Below are 24,975 nucleotides of genomic sequence, written 5' to 3'. Positions count from 1 at the left end.
GTTTGATTAAAGCTTTTAAACAGTTTAAATTTAATTTTAGATAAAATTATTATTATAGTTTTACATAAATATATACACAAAAATATTATAATTTTAAGTTGTTTAGATCAAACTTTAACAGTACAAATTTATTTATATATTTTTATATAAAATTAAAATAATTGTTTTATTAAATATTAAATCTAAATCGTTGAATTTTTGATTTAACAATAACAAAGAGAAAACGAGAGAAATGGAAGGTAAGAAAGTGAAGACATCCCTCTCCCCTTTTTCATGCAATGGTTTTGTTTTTATTTTTTTTTTCCCATTTATTGATCTAGCTACTTAATTGTTAGGGCAAAATTTACTAATTTATAAGTTATTAATTTAGAGACTGTTTATTTAGCTTCAATGAACTTGAAAACTATTATTCTGGCCAAAATAATCTAATAAATAAATAGATATTAATAAAAATATAAAATCAAAAGAATAAATCATGAATAGACTCAACTGTTTGAATTTGTCAAAGAACCCAGACCCAGACCCAACCCATGCCATGGAAGCAGATTAACCCAAACTCTATATTGCCTAGCAAGAAATATTCAGAAGGTACAAACAAACTGATAACATACAAGAATGGGAATGGCCCTAATTACTTGGGAGACACAACTCTCAAAGTTAAAAAGCCAAAATGAGTGATCAATAATCAATGTATAAGGAATGAAGATTTGGGTTGAAGTTGGAGGGAGAAATCCTTGAGGGAGAGAAGGAGTTGCTTCAATCTGAGCCTGGCATCATCATCAATCAAGTCGCCATTATCAGGATTGAACTTAATAGGAGGTTCAAAGGCATTAAGGAAGAACTCAGGCTTGTTGAGGAAGTGAAGATCAATGTATATTCCAATCTGGCGAAGATGGAATTGGCCTCTGGCTCCTCCTAGCAGCCCTCCTGCACTCACTATGCCTGCTGCTTTGCCTCCCCACACGTTCGGTGGCCTCGATCCCCAGTCCATTGCGTTCTTCAGTGGTGCTGTCACCATTCATACCGTATTTTAATTATTTCGTGAAGGAAATCAAGGTACGAAACGTAAAAAAGGCATTAATTCACAAGTAAATGGGATGTTCAAGTATAAAAATCACACATAATTCAATAAAACAAAGTTATTAAAGCATAAATATGACCGGTTGCAATTCTTCCTTCCTTCCTTCCTTCCTTCCCTCCTCTTTTTTTTTTTTTTGTTTTTTTAACTAAAACATGATATCATTTCAGACTCGTCAAGGGGAGAAAAATTATGAAATCCGACCCAGCTAACTAATCCAAAACTCTTGACTGTCAGTGATCTAGTTTACCGCTTCACTAGTTGGATTGGTTAACTGGGGTTGAGTTTTGATACCATGAATCAAATATATTTTGTAACTAAAGCTCTTGAAACATTTTATTTTATTTTAAGTCTATTTATTTTAACTTATTTTATGAAAGAATCATTTACTTTTTTTAAAAAAATTATTTTAATATTTATTTAAATTTTTAAAATGTTTAGAATTAAAAAACATATTTTTTAAATATAATCTAATATAATAAAGCGAAGAGTGTTTTAAAAAATAAGATATGCAAAAAATATCATAAATTTTAAATAATAAATTATTTTTATAAAACATAAATCAAGAAAATATTATAAAATTTAAAAATAATTAACTAATAATTACTTTTTAAATTATTATAACTAAATATAAAATAATATTGTTTTTGATAAAATTTTTATAAAAAATATCTTTTTATAAAATCTCTAAATTATTTAAAAATTATTTATTTTTTAATATTAAACCAAAGCGCCTTTATATAGCTTGATATATTTAAGCAACAATTTATTCATTAATTTACAAATATCTTAAACACGCGCAAGTCAGAGTGTTACCCAGTTGACAACAACACTGTCAAGTAAACCTGTAGTTGGAAAATAAGAATTAAGAATCTTTATATAAAATTTATATTAATTAAAAATAAATTATTATTAAAATTTAAATAGATTGTAGTTAATTTAAAATTAATTATTATTAAAGTTAAATAAATATTTATTGATAAAAGATTAATTTAAGTTAATAAATAGCCATTTAAATTCTAATAATAACTGATCCTCAAATTGATATAAATTTTATACAAGAGTCCTGTTATTTTTTTATAATTATCTTTGCTGCTAATAAACAATTGTTATTAAGAGTAAATGAAACTGTTCATTCCTTAATAACTCAATTAATTAATTTCTAGTTGTACGATGTAAATATTCATACTTCATACAAAAATAACACTGTAGAATAGAGACGTAGATTGTAGAACACAGAATCAGATATAACAAAAGGAGCTACTCGATTCAAATCAAAATTGCTAAGAAGGATCATACCTGTGACGGAGAAGTTATACTCCGGAGAAGCGAACAAAATGCTATCGGCTTCGAGAATTTTCCGGCGGAAAGCTTCGACTTCAGCGGGGAAGGTCCCCTGTTTTTCCAGATCCGTGTTGAGCATCGGCAGAGAAGCAATGTCAACTTCCTCGATTTCAACGCCTTCAATGTCTCCCCTGCTTAACTCCATGGCTGAGATCAACCGGAGATCAATAGACTCACCAAATCAGATCCACGAATAAACAAGCAAGCTCAAAACAAACAAAAATACTGTGAAAACAATTATACCAGATCGAATGAGGCCTCTGTTGTACGATCCTTTCCGAAGGGATCCGCAAATCGCCGCCACTTTCACCGTTGCTCTGGCCACCCCTGACAGAGCCATTTGTTTATCTCTATGTGATTAGACTCAGAAATCTGGTGGATGTAAGAGATTCTCTCCGGCGGTGGCCATTCTTATAGGAATTGGGGTCGTTGAAAATTCAAATGATTGAATTGACGAACGCACAACTATATTGAATTGGAGCTGGGAGGAAGCCATGGCGAACTTGAAATGGTAAGTAGAATTGATTCGTAAAAGTATTTCTGTTGCATTTTGGTACTTGGAAATGTCAGATTTCTCGGTAATTGAAGGAGGCTTGGTACGTCACTGTGATGGGTGCATGATGGGACTCAGATTCTCCCTGATGACTCCTCGCGTGGGGCCAGGCGGGGCAGATCTGGACAAGGTTTTAATATTTTTATTAAAATTAAAATTTATAAAAATAAAATATTTCAATAAATTTTTCATATACAAATTTAATATTAAAATTTTTATAATTTTTATAAATTAAATCTATATAATTTAATTTAATATTATTTTTTATAATTTTTATAAATTAAGTATTTAAATATATTTTAGACAATGTAAATAATTTTTTAACATGTATTTTTTTGAAATATTTTTTGAAAAATAAAATTTTTTGATGAAGCATAAGTTAAAAATTTTAAATTTCCTAAAAAATATAATTGAATATTAACTATATAAAAATTATAAAAAATTTAATATTAAATTGAGATTATTCATATTAAATTTAAACTGTTCAAACTCCTTTAAAATTTTTTTATTAAAATTTATACTATTCAAACTAAACTTATCAGGCCTAGATTCACTGAAAACAAATTTATTAATTTTCTTATCATTTTTTATAAATTTTATTTTAATAAAATTAAAATAAAAACAAAGATTTAAACCCTTTAAATCTCAAACGTCAAGGTTTAAAAATTGAGAAGGTGCCTCTGCATGATGTTCTTCTTTGAACAGTTTCTTTTGGCCGAATTTTCCTTTGAGCATTTTGACAATCAAAGAATAATTAATACTCTCCCCATTTAAAAATATAATATATTTTTTAAAAGGTTAAATATTAAAAAATATAACTCATTTTTAATTTTTTAAGATATAATTATTATTTTTTAAAAATATTTCTATTAAATAAATCACTTTATATTTATTTTAGGATGAAATACTTTATTAAATAGGAGTAAATATAAAAAGATATGATTAGTTTAAAAATAAGTGACTATTTTAATAAAGATAAAATTTAGCTAAAAATATTTTACATTTTTAAATGAAGGAAGTATTCAATAATTAATGTGACATCTTATTTCTTTTTAAAGATGATATCGTAGTAAAATTATATGAAATTAACGTTGTTTTTATTATTTATTATAAATTATTTATCTTTAATTCATAGTTATATTAGAGAAAAAGTTATATACTTAACTTTATATATTTCAAATGCTTGTTTCCCATTATTTTTAAAGGATAAATTGGCCTATTGGCCGAAAAAATTGTATTCAAAAAATATGGACTGATTTTTTGAAAATTTGGAAGTGTAACAGGTTGACAATGACATTGATATATAAAAAGTTTATTATTGATGTATATGGGATTTGTCATTGAAAATTTAAAAATTTACGAAAAGTTTATTATTGATATAAAATGTATATTATTGACAAATATAATAAATTAATCATAATATAAATATAATAAATGTTAGACTATTTGCTTAGTTTGGTCTTTTAACATGTACTATATGTGCAAAAGTCACATGGATTCTTTATATATTATTTATTTTATAATAAGTTTTAATTATTAATGTATTAAAATCTATTTGTTTTGATATGATTGGATAAAAGTATATCAAATATAAAAGGCTGGCTGTATGCTTTTTCTAATTATTTATTTCTTTTAAAACAATTGCATATCCCCTTGCATTTTTTTTTTGGGGTTCAAAACACAAAACCCAGAGAAGGAAAGAAATGAGGAAGGTTCATATAATAATGGCATTAAGAAATGTGGAGGAGTGATGCGTGATAGTAATGCTAATTGGCTCGTGGATTTTAATATGCCAACATTGGTTACTACCCACCAGCCATTACAAAGGTAATTGCTATCTTGCAGGGTCTTCACATGTGTTGGGATAAAGGTTTTCGACGAGTCAAAATTTATATTGATTAAGCAGAAGCAATTAATCTTCTATTGCAGAACTGAAATGATTGTCAACCCTATTTCCATATCCTTCTTGAAGTTTGTTTGCTTTTATATAGAGATTAGTGTGTCTTTAGAGTTTTAAATATAGGAAAACAAATTTTTGTACTCATTATTTGGCTATTGATTAATGTCTTGACAGGTTTGGTGTTTTCCACATGTTTGATCAACCACCATTTTTTTGAAGGAAAGTGAAAAGTGATGGATAATGAGAAGTTGTTGAGTTAGATCCAATTTTACTTGTAATCTCTGTTTGAATAATGCATCATCTTTTCAATAGATAAAAAATAGTCAGTAAATTTGGACAAGCTGGAAGAAAACAAAAGATACACAACTAAAATTTTCAATTTCATATGAGAGAAAACCAATTTAATGCTGTCAAAAGAAATAATTTAAATAACAGAGTGAGATTTTTTCCCCTACAATAAACATAAACAGAAATTCAGAGGTAAATATTAGAATCAATTTTAAAGTCCACCGTAGCCTTTATTTCCTTTATCTTCCTGTCTTCAATTTGAGATTAATGTATGACCTTATTTTGCTTGTATATAGACCAGTTCGGCTGACTTGCTTGATTCATTCTGGAAAATTAACTTAGCTTCTTCATTGTTGGCAACAAATTAACTTGAAAATAAAATAATGTTTAAATAACAAAGGGTAAAAAGAGATAAAGGAAGAAGAAAATGAGATCACGATATATAGAGGTTCAGATTCAAATATTGAATCCTACATCCTCTTGATTCTCAAGCACAAGATGCTTGAGAATTTTATAATGAGAAATGATCATAATACAAATTAGAATGTTGTCAATTACAAACTACTAAACTTCCAATTACGATCATAGAAATAAACTCTTAAGACAATGAATCACTTGAAATGGAGTGATGACACGTTACAAGGCAACATTGAATCACAAAGTCTTGCTACTAAATCAAAAAACGTTTCGCTGAAAGAAAAACAGGGGAAAAAAACCAATCAGCTACAAAATAGATCGAAAGAAATACAGCAATGTAACACCAACAATAAACTTATCTTACTCCATCACCCACCAAATCTAGAGAACACGTAAAATCAACTGGAAGATTAATTTAATTTCTGCAGAAGTACTATCTATATGAGCCATTCATGCTGGTTTGAATACTTCAATTGAGCAGCGCCTCTTCTTTTAATCTGAAAATTGAAGCCAGAAATTCCCTTTTTTGTTTTTTTTTGTTGGTCTGATGCTGCATGTTGCACAAAAAGAGAGTAATGGCATAAGTTGACTGTAGCATATGGAGAGAAGATAATATAATGAAATGACTCTTCTGTCCTTTTTGCATGCAAATTAAAAGGATGAACTTCGCAGAAACGGGTAAAGTTCTTGTCTGATATGTGTGTTTAAAAATATGAAGCATTGAAGTTTATTTATTTTGGTCACCATTGGTAATATCTGATTTTTTTCTTTTTGGCTCTTGGCTAACTATAAAAGTCTAATAAATCTAAAAATGTAAACAGAGCAACAGAATATGGGTTGTGATTCATATATAACTATTAATCATTACAGATTTAATTTGTAACTGAGGATCAACATCTCGTACGTACAAATGACTTTCAAGAAATGTCTCAGTAAAATACCATGTATTTATTCATACTTAAACGGGGACAACAAAACACAAAGGAGAGATTTTTTAATTCAAAAAATTATGAAATATTTAGATAGGAGTTTTTGTTATTAGAAAATGGAAAGTAGTGGAAATTGTCAATTAAGCATGTGTCATTTATGAAGAGGAAGTGCGTACCTTTTCCAGAATACGAAGTATTAATAAATGATGTTGTTTTGCTCCAGGAAACTTGAGACTGTAGCTTTAGGAATGTCTATCCAAAGAAGAGTCGATGTGAGAGACATGTAATTAAATTGAGCATGCAATAATATAATTTTGATGAATATAGTGATAATAACTGAGAAACAAATACAAAATGATGAATCATTAAAAAACATGAATATTGAGCTTGTATGGGAGAGTAAAGCGGATGAAGTACCTTTGAGCAAAATGAGAGTCAAGCTCTGCGTATGGAGACATGAGGGATATGAGCAATTTTAGGCCAATCTGGTACTGTCTGATTTTCACACCTCTCCTCCAACAATGAACAATCTTCAATAGATAAAATGAGAAAGGGACGGAGGGAAACCATTTTCTAGCATGCCTTCAAAACTCATGCTTGGACAGTCTTGAAAAGATAAGGAAGCAACGGAATATTGGAGGTGGAGAAGACCCCTGCAATTTAATCTTCTCAAGTTGTGACAACCTGAGAAAAAAAAGAGATTAGAGGTTGGACGGCGGCAAGCCCTCCTCAGGGAAGGACTCCCCATCTTCAAAGTCATGATCACTAAATGAAATTTCTTTCAACTTATATACCCCCCTGCCTCCTTGACGTCGCCGTATTAACCCTCCATGTAGGCACATCTTTTATTGTGATCTTCTTACACTCCTTTAACTCTATAACTTCCATGCAAGAGGATTTGGGAAGTGCTGTCTCCAAATTTCTACACCAGCGGATGTCTAACTTTTTTAGACAAGGAAGGTGTGGAGGTAGAGACTTTGTCAGACTTGGGCACCACCATATATGAAGCTCTTGAAGGCATGGGAAACTCTCATCTTCCCGACAAATGTTCCATTCTTCCCATTCTCTCATCTCTTTAAAACTTAAGTATGAAAGGCAACGAAATGGAGCATTGGAGGAGCCATTCCCATAAAACTCTTCCCCTATCACCTTTATTCCATGCAATTCGGTAATCTCAAGTTTCTCCAGAGAAGGTAGCTGCCCAAGAGGCGGTAAGTTCACACAGTTGGCACAACGTGTCAAAGATAAAGACACTAAATTGGGCAAAAAGTGTGAACCACCCAACCAGGATGGAAATTTGGTACCTCCGTAATGTTCAACAATGATCTCTTTTAAACTATTATTTGGCTCAAGCCCTTGTAATGTGTCTTCTTGATGTGGTCCTGCTTCACGACTATAGTCATACAACTTATAATTTAGACATAATTTATCCAAATGCTTTTCTTTTAAATTGGCATCTCTCAAATCCATGGGATTGTTTATGCATGCCATATGTGAGATGGTCAGTGAACCCATTAAATGGTTCAAGGTACCTAATTCCTTCAAACCTGACCTTCCTTTCTTTGCCACAACAAAATAATTCATTGTCCGGAGATGATTTAACTTTCCCATATGTTTTGGCATCTTTCTATGAAATAACAACCATCCAAGTCAAGATGACACAAGTTGATGAGCTTGTAAAAATTTGACGGAAACTCAACCAAGCAACGACAATCCCTTAATTTCAATGTTTTTTAAATTAATTAGCAAGCATATTGAATTTGGCAATTTTTCAATTGAAGTCTCAGAAAGATCCAGATAATGCAAGTGCTTTAAATTGCTAATATCATCTGCCAACGTTTTGAAATTTTGACATCCCGCCAAACATAACCCCCGTATGTACTTGAGATGAGAAAGTCTAGATATTATATCATCATTTGTGCCATGCATGATATCAAAGTTTTTGAAACTTTGACTTCCCGCTGAATATAACCCGTCTATGTACTTGAGAGGAGAAAGGGATCTAGATATAATATCATCAATCATGTCATGCATGGAGTTGAAATTTTCATGCAATAAGATGAAACTACGTAACTGGTGGCATTGGAAATTTTCAAAAGTTTCAAGATTTTCATTTGCTTTGCATCTATATGAAAAGTAGCGAGCCTTTGTTGAAATTTCTTGCACCCGACCAACCTCTAGCTGAACACAAAACTCTCCCATCACAGACTTTGCTAAATCGTTCAAAAGATCGTGCATCATGAAGTAATTGCCATTCTTTTTTGATCGTTCAAAAAATGACCTGGATTGTAGGTCATTGAAGATTTCGTTGCCCGCTTCTTCAAAGTTCTTACTTGTGTGAGTAGAATGTAACAAACCTTCAGCCATCCACATCTGAATAAGAACATCCTTCTCTATCAAGTAATCTCTTGGAAAGATGGAACAAAATGCAAAGCAACGCTTGAGATTAGAAGGTAAATAATGGTAGCTCAGCCTTAAAGATGGGATTATCTTGCTCTCATCCTCTGATAAGGACCAAATATCACTCTTCAAAATTTCACCCCAATATTGAGGAGCTGGTTTTGTGCCCAGCAAACTTCCCAATGTTTTTATTGCCAAAGGCAACCCTCCACACTTGCCAACAATTGTTCTACCAATTGATTCAAGTTCTGGATCAATACATTGGTCGCTAAATGCATGGTTTGCAAATAACTTCCAAGGATATTCATCTTGTAATGGCTCTAAACAATGAATATATCTGGACCGCGTGACTTCTGCGACGCGTTTTTCACGTGTTGTAATGAGAATCTTACTTCCTGGAGCTCCATAGTTGAAAGGAATTCGAAAGGAGTCCCAGATAGTATGATCCCGATTCCATACATCATCAAGAACCAAGAAAAATTTCTTATCCTTCAACTTGTCCTTTAGTTGACACTGATGTGGATCTAAATCATCTGATTGTTCGAGTTCAATTTTACCATCAAGTGATTTAAGAATCGCTTTTGTAGCTTGAACAGATCAAACTCTTCGGAAATGCATACCCAAGCTTTGTGTTGAAATTCTTCTGTTATCATTTTGTCTTCGTAAACAAGCCGCGCAAGAGTTGTCTTACCCATCCCACCCATACTTGCGATGGCAATCACATCCACTGGGGATCGATTCCTACCCTTGTTGGGTGACATTAAAATCTTGATTAGTTTCTCTTTATCAGGACCTCTACCAAATATATCAGCTTCATTGATCAAAGATGATTCTGGAAATCTCTTGAAAACTCTCCTAGTCACTCCCCCTTGAGTGAGTAAGCCAGAGCCATCCTTCAACCTCAGCCGCTTCCTCTGATTTTCTAAGAAATCTAGGTACGCTACAAGTTTCTGGACCCTAGTTTCGATTTCCTTTTCAAAAGATTTCACCACGGAAGTCAAGTGGTTGCGTAGTTTACCTGTGGTGGGATGAAGTTCAAGTTGGAGCTTGCGTCGAGAGGCCTCGGTTGCAATCTCAAGCAGCAGATCCTCAGCCTGGAACACAGCATCTCTGAGCTCATCAAGCCAGCGCTTCACATAAGGGTCTCTGTATTGCCTCTCCTCAGCATCTTCAATGACTTTGTTGAGACTGTTAAGGGTCACGTCCACGTCCAGTTTTTTCAGAAAGAAGCCGTCCTGCAGCTTTTTGACTCGGAAGAAGTCAAGAATGTCACCAGAAGCCAATCTCTTAAGAAGTGCCTCAATGGCAGGGGAGAGAAATGCTCCAACCAGCACCTCAGCCATGGCTTGTTATGTAAAACTTTGCACAAGCAAGTATTGAGCAGCAACGGATGATGAAAACCGAGGAGAGATGGAAGAAGAAAGTAAGGTTCGTTGGTGGAAGGTTTGTCACTTTGTTGTTTGATTGTTGGGAATTACTCCGAAATTGAAGTCAGAGATAATGTCTGCGTGATGCATATTGGTTTGCTTTTCCACAAAGACTTTTCATAATTCCGTTCTGCTACTGCTACCTGCCGGCTACTATATTCTTGTTTTCACATTCTCATTCTCATATGGACGAGGATGGATAATTTTTATTCCAGCATATTATTACTTTTAACCCAAATGAAGTGACTCCTGTGATTGGTTTTTTTTTTTAAATAAAAATAAAAAAGTGCCCATTTGAGTTACTACGGTTGGAGTCATGCATGTTTAATAATTTCTCTAATTTGTTGGATAGGGTTAATAATTTTCTATGAACCTAACTCATGTTTTATCTTGAATAACGAAATATTTTGACATATTTTATCTTGTAATGAAATATAAGTATGGATGCCTATATATCTGGGTTCAATATATGAAAAATGCGGATCAAATTAATAATGTCTCAATATTTAATTGGAAGCTTTTTCATCAACATGATATGATATGAGACATATTCAGACCAAGATATTGATTGAGTTTATCTTATTCCAACCCCATGCTAAATCTAATAATTTTACAAGTATTAAATTTTTGGGACTTTTGCAAATATAACCAATCTTAAATGATCAAATCAACAAATAGTCCAACATTTATTATATATTGCATTATGCATGATTTATTATCTTTTTTTAATTTAATAATAAACTCTTTGTATATTAATGTGAACTAGCCATACTCCCAAATTTTTAAAAAGTTAATCCATAATTTTTGAGCACAATTTTTTTTGGGCCAATGGGCCAATTTATCTTTATTTTTTTTGCCTATTTTAATAAGGGAGAATTATATTAAAATCCCACATAAAGAAATTAATTATTGTAAAGTTCATTAACAACTGAATTAAACTATATCGTTTAGTTTAGTTTAATTGTCAATGAATCTTGTAATAATTAATTTTTTTTATGTGAGATATGATTGTAATTCTTCCTTTTAACAAGACCCTATTACATTGATAAGTATTTTCTTGAGATTGAGGAAATTAGTTAAAATTATATAAATGTAGGAATTTTACTTTACAAAAACAGTGTGATAGTTTTATTGGATGGAAAGGAGAGATATAGAAAAAATATTATTCAAACTAAGAGAAAGAGATAATAGTATTTTATAAAAATAAATCACAAAGGTTTTATTAGATTCTATAAAGGATCTTGTACAAGGTAATTAATGAGTAGGATTTTATAAATAAAACCAGGGAAGCAATAAAATGCAATTTTGAGTTATTACGTTTGGGTGTCTCGTTCAATAATTTTGACTCTATCAATTTCGTAAACGAGTCAATTTTGTTCACTTGGTTGGTTGGTAATTACTGTGAAATTGAAATTAAACTTCCAACTAATATAGATAGGGTTCATCAATTGTACTTGTCACATATGAGTCAATTTTCTGAGACAGCTCATTTTCGTTCAAATATGCCAATTTCTCCAATTCTATTCCATGACTGGGTCAATATCTTCTTCGTAAATACAAATACTGTTATATGCAATTGTTGGCGCTGGTTTTTTTTTTTTTTTTTTCCCTGGCTGTGCATGTGTGTGAGAGGAGCTTATTTTCAAGCAATGCAATAAACCTGACTCTAAATCAAACAATGAGTTCCTGATCCTTTGGCACAATATTGCATGCACTCAAAAATTTAAAAAAAAAATTGAAGCAATAGAGAAGGAGCAAAATGCAAGAACCACATAATAGGAACACACATGGTATTATTACTGTCCTCACATAAATGGAAAAAAAAATGTAATATGGAAAAATAGAAGAAAAACGTCGAAGCTGCAATGCTACTGTGCTATTAGATGCTTTTGCTCTCCTGTCCTGTCATTTAGGGGATTTGCTACACCCTAATGAATGCATGCTAATGTAGAGGAATTGAATAGAATTTTCATGAAGTGTCTCTTTATTGTCTGTGTGTTAGTTCAAGCATTGAAGAGATTGGAGAGAGTCTGAAGGGGTCTTTTACTTCCCTTTTTACATATCAAAGTGACAGTTTTAATCTTGCTCCTTATTACACTCTTCTGGGACAACTTCGTGCAATTTTATCCAAACTTTTTATATTGCACCGAAATCATTAATTGTGAAGGGAATAATTTGGACCAAACTAAATAAGCTCAAAAAACTTAAATGAAGCTTGAGAGTTTAAAAAATTTTCTTTACTCTAAACTTGTTTGGATCACTAGAAAGAGCCTAAAGAAATTTAGATCAAACCCAAACTCGAACAAGCTTAATTCGAATACTCAAATTCTTTTTTTAGTATTAATAACATGAAATTAATATTCATTTCAATTTTCACTTAGCCTTCACAAGTCCTCTTCCAAACTTTTATTTCACATATTTGCACTCCTAAATAAAGTTTTAATGCTATGATAATTATTTGTTTTGAATATTTTTTAAAATATTTTAAAAATAAACACAAGAGGTTAATTTATATGCTTTCATTTTCATTTTTTTTATGCTTGGTCTCACTTTAATAAGGATGAGAGAAAAGGTGTATTGTAGTGTTCTTCTGCTTGAAAAATCTTAATTTTTTAATGTAAAAATTAAAATTGGCTAAAAATAGAGAAAAATAATAGCAAAAATGACAATTAGAGACCTTCTAAGAACATTAATAATAATTACAGACTCTGAATTATTGAAATCTCAATAATAAATCATGATCTTTACTTGCAATTAAAAAAATACAAATAATAAATCAAAAAATTTACTAAATACACTTAAGATTATTTGTAACGTTAATTAAAAATTTATGAAAATGAATTGTGAATTTTAATTTTTTACTTTCAATATATCTATAAATAATTTGGAAAATCAAGTAAATACATTTGGGATTATTTGTAACTTTAGTTAAAAATTTACGAGAGTCAGTTGTGAATTACAAGCCAATCATTTATAATTTTTTTATTATCAATATATAAATAAATCACTTAAAAAATATACTAAATATACTTGAAAGTATTCGTAGCATTTGTTAAGAATTTATGATAGTTAGTTATTAATTTCAAGCCAATTACTTTTCCATCATTTAAAAAATCAACAAAAAATAATTGAAAATCTTTGTAACGTTAGTTAAAAATTTATTAAAGTTTGTTGTGAATTTCAAACCAATCAATAAAAAATAATTTATTGCAAGTAAGGATTATGGTTTATTATTACAATTTAAATAATTTGGGTTTATAATTGTCATTAATGTTCTTATGAAGTCTCTAATTGTCATTTTTTTTAAATAATATAATATTTAATAATTCAGGCATTCAAGCCAAGCTTGCCTTATGAATTTTTTCACATTTCAAATATTTTAAATCTAATCCAAATAACCTTAGTCTATCCAAATTATTCACTCTAATTAGTTGGGGTCAATGCCATGTAATAAAGCTGACTGCTATATTACCCTCAAATCAAATCAAATCAAATCAAATATTTTTTTAAGGATTAGACTAATTTATAACAATATCTTCATTACTACAAAAATTATCATGTGCAATATTATAGTTAATGGATTCATCAAGTCAAGAAAATGCTCTTATGTAATCATTCGTTACGTGAAAATGCTTGGCACGTAGCAACTCTATAATTGAAGATCTTCATCCAAATTGTACGCGTGGGAAAACAAAGATTTGAAAAATAAAAAGAAAGAAACGAATTGATATGGAATATATGATATTTTTATTTGCTCGATTGGAATATATCAAAAGGCTAAATTTATAAACTTTCTTTACAATTCTCTGTTTTCTAATGGGCTTGCTGCTGGGGTAATCAAGTTTCATTCAACTCGAATATCGGATTTTATTAATTTAACCGAAGAAGTAATTCGGCCTTATCAGAGAAACAAATTGATTGGTTTGTTCATAATAATAATAATAATATTGATACTTAATCCACTCTGTTTTGGAGAATCAAATCAGAGGTGGTGTTGTAATAATTTCTTGCTTCTCCACATATATGTCAAAGGTTGAACGAGGACTGTACCGGGTGTTTGTATGTGTTATATATATTAGATGTTAAGAAGAATTGTTGGAAGGATAATTCTTGAATATTGTTGATGGTCTGCAAAGCACGATTCTGATATTCTGCATTTGTTAAAAGTTCACAAGATTGTAAAAGAAGACAATGGTTCAGCAATTTCCAGTTCAATGAAAAGTCCACATCCACTCAACAGGTTCATGAGTTCTTTCAATTTGCACCCTGCATCATCTCTTCCAAACAAGACACGTTCATGCATGCATTTCTTTTCCCATCGGTTTAACTGATTTCATTAACTGATTTAATTGATTCAGTAATGTAGGCCTATACACCAAACAAAATTGATATCCATGTGTGGTAAGGATGCATGGAATTTAATTAATTAAGCCAAGCCATAAAACAGAGTGCTTCTACTTCAATTGGTTCCATCTCCACAAATTTCAGACATCACTTCAGTACCATAAAAGTAACATACACATTTCTTATTCCTAGGATTGAGTTGGAGAGGGGAGAGAGAAAATCTTTCTCTTTGATCCCCCCTCCCTTTTTTTTTAAGAAAAAGGGACAGTGCCTCCAATCAACAAAGGGGAGGAATACTGTGGTTACACAATCAACAAAAATAAATACATCAAAATTTTAAAGATCATCAGTACCATCTAAAAACTATAAAGCCTATTACTTTCTAAAATAAAAAATACACAATACCAACCAAACAAAAAAAAAAGAAAAGAAAAAAATACGCGAAAAATAAATCATAGAAACAAATAACCAGCGAAAAGAAAAAGAGATTCTGGCATTCTAAAAGTTGTCTCAGCTCCCATCATACAACAAGCTCAAAGTTGAATTCTATTTCCTTAATTGTTTCTGGCATATATTCCTTAATTGTTTCTGACATTCATATATGCCATATGAAGTTTCCCTTAACTCAGCTGGCATGGCACTGAAAAATAGAGGACATAACCAACAGTACCAAGTTAGTAGACTGACGAATTAAGTTGCCATGTTTTGAAATTCTTAGAAGTCATATGGTGACACAGATTTTAGGACAACACAACTTGAAAAGATAGAATGTTTCCTCACCAAAATTCTTCTCTGATATATCTCACTCCACACTTCTGATCCATTCATTCATTTATTTGAGAATTATCAATTTAACAGAAATGACCATTAGTAAGGAGCAGTGATCCGATTTCTTTTTCTTTTTTCTTTTGGGCCAAATATGAACTAATATAGCATATGATGAGAAATGGAAAAGTGCAGAGAATTGCTAAGCATATAGGATTAATACAGAGGAAGTACCTTTTCAAGCATCACAAGCAGTTTTCATGTGCTGTTCTAAGAAACTGCAGAATGGAGCTTCAGGAATCTTGCCATACGATAAATACAAAACATTATAAGGTCTTAATCATGCAATAATTTAGAGGAATGATAATAAATGAAAAAAAATTCAGCCGTTAATTTTTACCCACAATGATGAAATAGCCTGACTAAATCCATTTAGCTCAGGTCATAAAATAATACAGTAAAAAAAACTATTTATATAAGACTATCTATTGACTCGCTAATAAAAGTATAACAACGTTATTTTTCTTTAAAAGTTCACCAATTGATAGAAATTTAGAAAATGTAGAAGAACAAATACCCTCTTTGCTTGTGTATAAAAAATCAAGATAATATAAAGAAGTAAAAAAAATTTAAAGTATGAATAGGGAAAAAAAAAACAAATTTCAAACTAGAATCAATAGCCACAATGAATACCGCAAGTGTTGAAGAAGTGATAATATAGCTGATTGTTTGATATGTTTTAAAATATTAAGTAAAGAGGGGTATTTGTTTTGATTTATATATATAATCACCATTAGGAAGGAGTAGATGATCTGATTTTTTTTTTTTTTTGGTTAAATATAAAAGCTAAATCTATTGATGTAAAACAGAGTAACAGAATGTGTTGTGATTCATAACCGAAAACTGATAACTATCAATCACTAGAGATTTAATATGTAACTGAAGAAGATCTCGAACATACAAATGACCTTCAAAAAATGTCTCAGTAAAATACTGTGCATTTATTCATGCAGAAACGGGGACAACAAAACACGGAGGAGAGATTTTTTTAATAAAAAAATTATGAAATATTTAGAGAGGATTTTTCGTTAATGGAAAGTAGTGGACGTTGTCGAGTAGGCATGCGGCATTTGTAAAGAGGAAGTGCGTACCTTTTCCAGAATAAGTAGTATTGATAAATGATGTTGTTCTGCTCCAAGAAACTTGAGATATTAGCTATAGGAATGTCTATCCAAATTAAGAAGAGTCCATATGAGAGAGATGTAATTAAAGTGAGCATGCAATGATATAATTTCGATGAATGATAATAACTGAAAAACAAAGACAAAATGATGAATTATTAAAAACATGAATATTGTCCACGTGTGGATGAATTACCTTTGAGCAGAATGAGAGTCAAGCTCTGCGTATGGAGACATGAGGGATACGAGCAATTTTAGGCCAATCTGGTGCTGTCTGATTTTTACACCTCTCCTCCAACAACGAACAATCTTGGATAGATAAATGAGAAAGGGATGGAGGGAAACCATTTTCTGGCATGCCTTCAAAACTCATGTTTGGACAGTCTCGAAAAGATAAGGAAGCAAGGGAATGAAGGTGGAGAAGACCCCTGTAATTTAATCTTCTCAAGTTGTGACAACCTGAGAATGAAAGAGATTGGAGGCTGGACGGCAGCAAGCCCTCCTCAGGGAAGGACTCCCCATCTTCAAAGTCATGATCACTAAATGAAATTTCTTTCAACCGATTTTCACCCAAAACCATATACCAAGACAATAAGGTGATCTTCTCCACGATGCCTCTGAAGAGTGGTAAATCTGGTAGGGCGGAAAGCATGCCTCCTCGATCTCGCCGTGTTAATTCCCTCCATGTGCGCACATCTTTTACTGTAATCTTCTAACAGCTCCTCAACCATATACGTTCCGTGCAAGAAGACATGGGAAGTGTTGCCTCCATATTTCTACAGCCAATTATGGATAATTTTTTTAAACGAGGAAGGTGTGGAGGTAGAGACTTTCTCAATTTAGGACAATTATATATATGAAGCTCTTGAAGGCACGGGAAACTCTCATCTTCCCGACAAATACTCCATTCTTCCCATTCTTCCATGTCATAAAATATTAAATATGAAAGGCGACGAAATGGAGCATTGGAGGAGTCATTCCCATGAAACTCTTCCCCTATCACCTTTAGTCCATGCAATTTTGTAATCTCAAGTTTCTCCAGAGTAGGTAGCTGCCCAAGTGATGGTAAGTTCACACAGTTGGCACAACGTGCCAAAGATAAAGACACTAAATTGGGTAAAAAGTGTGAACCACCCAACCAGGTTGGCAATTTGGTACCTCCGTAATATTCAACAATGATCTCTTTTAAATTATTATTTGGCTCAAGCCCTTCTAATATGTCTTCTCGATGTGGTCCTGCTTCACCATTATAGTCATACCACTTATAATTTAGACATAATTTATCCAAATTTTCTTTTAAATTGGCATCTCTCAAATCCATGGGATTGTTTATGTACTCCATATGCGAGATGGTCAGTGAACCCATTAAATGGTTCAAGGCACCTAGTTCCTTCAAGCATGCTCCTCCTTTCTTTGCCACAACAAAATGATTCATTGTCCGGAGATGATTTAACTTTCCCATATGTTTTGGCATCTTTTTTATGGAATCACAACCATCCAAGTCAAGATGACGCAAGTTGATGAGCTTGTGAAAATTTGATGGAAACTCAACCAAGCAATGACAATCCCTTAATCTCAATGTTTGTAAATTAATTAGCAAGCACATTGAATTTGGCAATTTTTCTATTGAAGTCTCAGAAAGATCCAGATAATGCAAGTGCTTTAAATTGCCAATATCATCTACCAACTCTTGGAAATTTGTACATCCCGCCAAAGATAACTCTCGTATGTAATTGAGATGAGAAAGTCTAGATAGTCTATCATTTTCGTCAAAAAATACGTAGCCATCCAATAGGATGAAACTACGTAATTGGTGGCATTTGAAATTCTTAAAAGTTTCCAGATTTTCAGTTGCTCTGCGTCTAAATGAAAAGTATCGAGCCTTCGCTGAAATTTCTTGCACCCGACCAACCTCTAGCTGAACACAAAACTCTCCCATCACAGACTTTGCTAAATCATTCAAAAGATCATGCATCATGAAGTAATTGCCATTCTTTTTTGATGGTTCAAAAAATGACCTGGATTGTAGGTCATTGAAGATTTTGTTGCCCACTTCTTCAAAGTTCTTACTTGTTTGAGCAGAATGTAACAGACCTTCAGCCATCCACAACTGAATAAGAACATCCTTCTCTATCAAGTAATCTTTTGGAAAGATGGAACAAAATGTAAAGCAACGCTTGAGATTAGAAGGTAAATAATGATAGCTCAGCCTTAAAGATGGGATTATCTTGCTCTCGTCCTCTGATAAGGACCAAATATCACTCTTCAAAATTTCACCCCAATATTGTGGAGTTGGTTTTGTGCCCAGCAAACTTCCCAATGTCTTTATTGCCAAAGGCAAGCCTCCACACTTGCTAACAATTGTTCTACCAATTGATTCAAGTTCTGAATCAACACATTGGCCGCTAAATGCATGGTTTGCAAATAACTCCCAACAATATTCATCTTGTAATGGCTCCAGGCAATAAATATCTCTGGACCACATGACTTCTGCGACACATTTTTCACGTGTTGTAATGAGAATCTTACTTCCTGGAGCTCCAGATTTGAAAGGAATTCGAAAGGAGTCCTAGATAGTATGATCCCGATTCCATACATCATCAAGAACTAAGAAAAATTTCTTATCCTTCAACGTGTCCTTTAGTTGACGCTGATGTGGATCTAAATCATCTGATTGTTCAAGTTCAATTTTACCATCAAGTGATTTAAGAATCGCTTTTGTAGCTTGAACAGGGTCAAACTCTTCGGAAATGCATACGCAAGCTTTGTGTTGAAATTCTTCTGTTATCCTTTTGTCTTCGTAAACAAGCCGCGCAAGAGTTGTCTTACCCATCCCACCCATACTTGCGATGGCAATCACATCCACTGGGGATCCATTCCCACCCTCGTTGGGCGACATTAAAATATTGATTAGTTTCTCTTTGTCAGCATCTCTACCAAGGATATCATCTTCATCTATCAATGACGATTCCGGCAATCTCTTGAATACTTTCCCCTTCACAATCACTCCTCCTTGAGTCAGTGCGCCAGAACCATCTTTCAACCCCAGCTCATCCCTCTGTTTTGCTAAGCATTCAAGGTAGTCGACAAGTTAATGGATCCTTGGTTCGACTTGTCTTTCAAATGAATTCACAATGGAAGTGAAGCAGTTGCGTAGTTTACCTGTAGTGGGATGAAGTTCAAGTTGGAGCTTGCGTCGAGAGGCCTCGGTTGCAATCTCAAGCAGCAGATCCTCAGCCTGGAACACAGCATCTCTGAGCTCATCAAGCCAGCGCTTCACATAAGGGTCTCTGTATTGCCTCTCCTCAGCATCTTCAATGACTTTGTTGAGACTGTTAAGGGTCACGTCCAGTTTTTTCAGCAAGAAGCCATCCTGCAGCTTTTTGACTCGGAAGAAGTCAAGAATGTCACCAGAAGCCAATCTCTCAAGAAGCGCCTCAATGGCGGGGGTGAGAAACGCTCCAACCAGCACCTCAGCCATTGCAATTTTCTGTAAAAGTCAGCGCAAGGTATTGCAGAGGAAAGAAAGATGGAAACTGGAGAAAGAAAGATGGAAGAGGAAAGTGAGGATAGTTGATACTTTGGGTCGAAGGATATATTGACGAAATTGCTCAGACATTCGAATCCGACATAATGAGTGATTCCCTTTCTTTTTCTTTTTAGGTGGGGCCACACTTTTCAAAAGCAAAAGGTACAAACAGCCAACGTCTATTTCTTCTCTTTGCTATTTTACGTTTACTTCCCCTTTTAGAAGCCATCTTAAATTGGAATTTTGTGTTGATTTAGACTCCATCTATAATGCTCAATACTCATACACAAAATCTTATTAAAAACTTAAAACTAGGCCTAACTTAGAGATAATTGGTGTTAGGTCACATATTTGTTTAATTATTTGGACAATTTTGACTTCAAATTATAAGATCAAGAGTATTTGAAAAAAAAAAACCCTAATTTTGTGTGTGCCATTTTTTCAAATTAATATTTAAAAACATCTTTTTGTGTCCCCTCTCATTAATTATGAAGATATTAATTGTTAAGTCATATGATAATATGAGAGAAAATATAGACTTCATAACACAAAAAATAACAAGTGTTACGTTGTAATTAACGAAAGGGGCACATTGTGACGTTTTTAATCGTTAAAATATAAAATTACATATCTCTGTGTGTGTGTGTGTGTGACCAGAAGGAGCAATAAATATACAATGTATTATGAGATACTAAATAAAATAAAAATATAATTAACAGCAGGGGTGAGTAATGCTCCAGCCAGCATCTCAGCCATTCTTGTTCTGTAAAAGTGAGCACAAGGCATTGAGCACCAAGCGCGAGAGAGAGAGAGAGAGATGGAAGAAGAAAGCTAAGTGAGGTTCTCGTTGATGTTTCATTCATATTATCAGTCAAAATGGTCTGCGCACCGGAGTCACATGCAAACTGAGCAGCGCAATGCTAATATTAGGATTATTATAGTAGTAGGTGCTTTGTTTAAGGTAATTGCAGCTTAATCAAGCTCCCGTGCCATTTGATTCCTGATGAGAGACTCTCTTTGTGGCCGAACTCTTTTGTCTGTGAGTGATGTTGACATCAATATTCAATATTAATGCGTGCGTACTCTTCTCCAGCATGTTGCTTCAAAAATTTATTAATCAATATATAATCATGTTTCACGAAGTCCCGGAATTTTATAATCCCAAATTTCATAAAAATGAATTCTACGCCAACTGATAATATTAGTTATATCAAATTTCAACATTAACAAGCCCCCATCCACAAGGTTTGATTCATCATCTATTGAATGCCCTCCCACTTTACTCGACTAGTAATATTATTATTTTGGCCAAAAAAAAAAACAACTATTTTCCACTTGGCTTGCAGCGTGTTTGGATAGATCGTGCAATCAATTTTTGAGGCAAAATAATTGATTTAAGTAAAAATTACCCAAACAATAAAAAAAATTGATAATTAATTATTGAGTTAGAATTATGTTTTTAAATAAGCTATAGGAGGTTGTTTATAAATTTAATTTTACTGTTAAATGATATAGTTTACTTTTTAAATAAAGTTTAACAAATTTAATAATATTAAATATAATTTTGTCAATAATTTAGTTTTAAAAAGTAATGTCTTTTATGATAATTTGTACAGCTAAAATTAATTAAAAAAACAGTATACAAATAGACTATCTTATAACATAATTAATTATAATCAAAATCAATCATATTAATCAATTATTTTCATAATTAATTATATCCAACTGAAATCCACACGGGCCTTAAGTTTTAGATATTTTAACTGCACATATTTAAGAGAAAATCTCCAATTGCATGTTTTTCAGGATGATATAGTTTTTATAGTAGAGTTAAGAGAAGAGATTAATTACAAACTTAAGCTATGAAGGACAACCTTAGAGTTGAAGGGTTTCCACTTGAGTATTAATAGAAATGAGAACATTAAGATAAATGTGCGAGCATAAATGAAAAGATAAAATTTAAAATAAGTATATGTAAGAAAAAGTGACTGTGGTATTTGGTGAGGGGAATATGGAAGAAAATAGTTTAGATTGTTTGGACATATAAAGAGAAAGTCGTGGGAGGCACTAATAAAGAGATTGGAAATGATAATCTTGAGTTTTGTAAAGAACGATTGAGGAAAACCAAAAAGAGCACTTATAAAAGTTATTTAACAAACCCTTTTAGTTAATAATATGATGGTTAAAGTATACTTTTAATCCTCTAATCTTATAAAGTTTCAGTTAAGTCCCTTAATTTTATAAAGTATCTTTTTAATCCTTTAACTCTGATATCGTTAGTTTCAAATGATTATTTTTTGTATTATTCATTGTTTTTAAAAAAATTAAACTTAATATGTCAATATTTAGGAATATTTTTGTTAATTTTTAAAAGTTTAACGTAAAAATTTATTAAGATGAAACTAACAATGCTATGGTCAAGGAATTAAAATGATATTTTGTATAAAGTTAAATGACTAAATATATACTTTAGCCATAATATGATATTTTTAAAAGTTTGATTGATGATGCAGCACAATGATGTGGTGCAATCTATATAATCAACCCTCATCTCACGAGATATGATTTGTTGTTGTTGTAATTGCATGATAAGTCCACTATTTTTTTTCAATATAACTATCGGAATTAATGAGTCAGACTTAAACATTGTTAAGTTCAATTAAAAAAAATTATCAAAGAAATTTTTTACATTCACATAAATTTAAATCCGAAATTTTGTGTTCAAATAGTCATACACATTCTAATAAGTCCACTTGCCACTGTTAATTATGAAATATGAGTTGGAAAGGGCCAACCCAATATTACCAGATTATGATGTACGGATTATTTCATGACTTCAGTTCGCTAATTTTGGCTAGAGGTCGTTGTGGGAGTATCACGCAAAAATAGTGATATAATAGGATATATAGCACAGATGCCGTAGCCCAATTTATAAAATAGGCCAACATTTCTAGATTTATTATAAGTTTTATCCTTTAAATTTAACGATGAATGTATAGTTATTTTAACAAATTCAAAAAGATTATAACTAATAATTTAGGCCAAACTTAATAGACTAACTTAAATAAATCATAAAAATCTTGAGGCTAAGTCAAAAGTTCAGAAAATTTTCTCAACTTGAGTTTTATTTGGGCCACCTAAGTCTAAAGAAATTTAAGCAAATTCCAAACCTAAATGAGCTGAGCCCATTTAAGCCTGAGATGTTAGGGCTTGGTCTAGATATATATGGGTTTTTTTAATATATGTTTAGGTATTTTAAGTTTGATTAGAATAAGCCTTATCTAAATTGAGTTTGACTCGTCAGAATTATTGGCTATTAAAAAAGTTTAGCTCTTTTATAAAATGAATGAGTATCTATTTATCATTCTTGACTTAAGAATACCAGAAACTCCTAGAGAAAAAGTTTTTGAATATTTTGGCACATAATATTTTTGCTTCCTTTTTTTTAATGGTTAAAATTAACAGACCTTAGGCAAATTTAACAGTTCAAGGAAGGATGCCCTCATTGAAAAGAGTTCATGGCTACTCTTGCATTTTTTTTAACTTAAAGATATTGGATGCTAGCTCTTGGTAAAAAGAGTTCTTATGCATTTTTGCCCTTTAACTCTAGTTTTTTAATGGGGGTAATCATATTGGAATTAGAGTTTGTATTATTTAGATTTACCTAAATAGTTGGTTTGATGAATTGTGATTCATGAATATGGTGATACTTTTTTTTTAATTTAATGGATTGATTATGTTTGTCGGAAGTTACATTAAGAATTAATCGATTTAGTTTGTTGATTGAAGTTGATATTTACAAAGTAAATATTTTGGGTAGAACTCTAACTGTAGAAAGTTGAGAATTTGAATGTTTTAAGGTTGTAGATTTTAATTAAGAATATCTAATAAGTTATTTTAGATTAGCGAATGATTGAGATGGTGTTATATGTGAGAATTGGGAATTTAGAAGAAGTTTCAAATTTAATAATTATTACTGTTGTTGTTGTTATTGGAGATTTATTTTTGTGTGCTTGCCTTTGAATTAAAAGATTGTTTAAGTAAACTTTTATACAAGCTTCCAATAAGTATAATGAAATAAAAATTATAATGAAATTATTTGTTATATTACATTGCTTAAAAACCTAGTAAAGTGGGATGACTATTATATTTATGAAGTGATTTATGTGAAACAAATAATTGAGCTTGAGAATTGTCCGTAACTAATTTTATTTTCTCTCATAATGCAACTCTCAGTTGAAGAGCTTGGTGAAATTTAGTAACGTGGGTGAAACCTATTATTATTTATAACTCATAAGTTCAGTCAAAGTGAATAAAAAAGATTATAAGAGATGTTAATCATTATCATGCATATTTATTATGATTATTATTGTTGATTAACTCCTTTCCCCCACTTTACTACTTGTAATCCATTATTGCATATTCTTTTAAATTATCTTTTGGTTATCAGAACATTATCTCACCTCGTTGTTTATTAATATTTACAAGTGAAAATTCTAACAGTCATGAAAGAAGGACTTGGGAGGCTTGAGGCTACTAGTTTCCTTGTAATGACCTCTTAGATTTATTTCATGTGCTGGATATTTATATATTGTCAATTAGGAACATTTTCCTACTTTGATTATTTATTTATTAATTGTTGTATGAGAGTGCTTGTAAATGACTGAAATCTTAGGTTGTTGCATGTGCCATGCTATTTGAATTTGTTGACAATGGAATGATTAATGTTTTGGATATGGACATGATGAAAAGCATGATTGAAGGTGATGTTATGTGAATTGTAATGTAAAATTGATTTCAATTAACTGTTTGGGCTTCCA

General features: G+C 31.7%; 4 protein-coding genes and 1 long non-coding RNA gene across 5 annotated transcripts; all 5 read right to left on the bottom strand.

Moving 5' to 3' along the window:
• Positions 1-429: 429 nt before the first annotated feature.
• On the bottom strand, positions 430-2,920 carry LOC129316375 (NADPH:quinone oxidoreductase-like). The gene is made up of 3 exons (XM_054960769.1): positions 2,666-2,920; positions 2,378-2,569; positions 430-1,008 (listed from the first exon to the last, which is right to left on the bottom strand). The coding sequence occupies exons 1-3, from the start codon at positions 2,760-2,762 to the stop codon at positions 686-688; spliced, it is 612 nt and encodes a 203-aa protein (XP_054816744.1). The 5' UTR covers positions 2,763-2,920; the 3' UTR covers positions 430-685.
• A 2,814-nt stretch (positions 2,921-5,734) lies between these two features.
• On the bottom strand, positions 5,735-8,362 carry LOC129314998 (uncharacterized). The gene is made up of 3 exons (XR_008594357.1): positions 6,927-8,362; positions 6,686-6,761; positions 5,735-6,130 (listed from the first exon to the last, which is right to left on the bottom strand). It is a non-coding gene; the product is annotated as an uncharacterized LOC129314998 (long non-coding RNA).
• An 80-nt stretch (positions 8,363-8,442) lies between these two features.
• Positions 8,443-10,252, bottom strand: LOC129316658 (putative disease resistance RPP13-like protein 1). Its single transcript, XM_054961061.1, has 3 exons — positions 9,601-10,252; positions 8,685-9,496; positions 8,443-8,511 (listed from the first exon to the last, which is right to left on the bottom strand). The coding sequence occupies exons 1-3, from the start codon at positions 10,250-10,252 to the stop codon at positions 8,443-8,445; spliced, it is 1,533 nt and encodes a 510-aa protein (XP_054817036.1).
• Positions 10,253-14,836: 4,584 nt separating this feature from the next.
• On the bottom strand, positions 14,837-20,170 carry LOC129315354 (putative disease resistance RPP13-like protein 1). Its single transcript, XM_054958990.1, has 4 exons — positions 19,789-20,170; positions 16,823-19,692; positions 16,597-16,672; positions 14,837-15,746 (listed from the first exon to the last, which is right to left on the bottom strand). Exons 1-2 carry the CDS (start codon positions 20,105-20,107, stop codon positions 19,196-19,198), a joined length of 816 nt encoding a protein of 271 aa, XP_054814965.1. The 5' UTR covers positions 20,108-20,170; the 3' UTR covers positions 14,837-15,746; positions 16,597-16,672; positions 16,823-19,195.
• On the bottom strand, positions 17,339-19,111 carry LOC129316657 (putative disease resistance RPP13-like protein 1). The gene has a single exon (XM_054961060.1). It carries the CDS (start codon positions 19,109-19,111, stop codon positions 17,339-17,341), a length of 1,773 nt encoding a protein of 590 aa, XP_054817035.1.
• Positions 20,171-24,975: the final 4,805 nt, after the last annotated feature.

This window comes from Prosopis cineraria, unplaced genomic scaffold (assembly GCF_029017545.1).
Source record: "Prosopis cineraria cultivar Desert tree isolate PC_DT_omini unplaced genomic scaffold, ASM2901754v1 PC7, whole genome shotgun sequence".
In the NCBI taxonomy this organism is placed as follows: domain Eukaryota; kingdom Viridiplantae; phylum Streptophyta; class Magnoliopsida; order Fabales; family Fabaceae; genus Prosopis; species Prosopis cineraria.
Note: the sequence above shows the minus strand (reverse complement) of the source record. Positions and strands in the feature narration are given on the sequence as shown.

Excerpts from the sequence above, each read along its gene's own strand:
- LOC129316375 (XM_054960769.1), bottom strand. The coding sequence starts at position 2,762 with ATGGCTCTGTCAGGGGTGGCCAGAGCAACGGTGAAAGTGGCGGCGATT. Across the intron at positions 2,570-2,665 it reads CAGAGGCCTCATTCGATCTG|CCATGGAGTTAAGCAGGGGA; the intron begins GTATAATTGTTT and ends GGTTGATCTCAG. Across the intron at positions 1,009-2,377 it reads GTATAACTTCTCCGTCACAG|CACCACTGAAGAACGCAATG; the intron begins GTATGATCCTTC and ends GAATGGTGACAG.
- LOC129316657 (XM_054961060.1), bottom strand. The coding sequence starts at position 19,111 with ATGTGGTCCAGAGATATTTATTGCCTGGAGCCATTACAAGATGAATAT.
- LOC129315354 (XM_054958990.1), bottom strand. The coding sequence starts at position 20,107 with ATGGCTGAGGTGCTGGTTGGAGCGTTTCTCACCCCCGCCATTGAGGCG. Across the intron at positions 19,693-19,788 it reads TGAACTTCATCCCACTACAG|CAAAACAGAGGGATGAGCTG; the intron begins GTAAACTACGCA and ends TTGAATGCTTAG.
- LOC129316658 (XM_054961061.1), bottom strand. The coding sequence starts at position 10,252 with ATGGCTGAGGTGCTGGTTGGAGCATTTCTCTCCCCTGCCATTGAGGCA. Across the intron at positions 9,497-9,600 it reads CGCAAGTATGGGTGGGATGG|CTACAAAAGCGATTCTTAAA; the intron begins GTAAGACAACTC and ends GATCTGTTCAAG. Across the intron at positions 8,512-8,684 it reads AGTTTTGTGTTCAGCTAGAG|ATCCCTTTCTCCTCTCAAGT; the intron begins GTTGGTCGGGTG and ends TATTATATCTAG.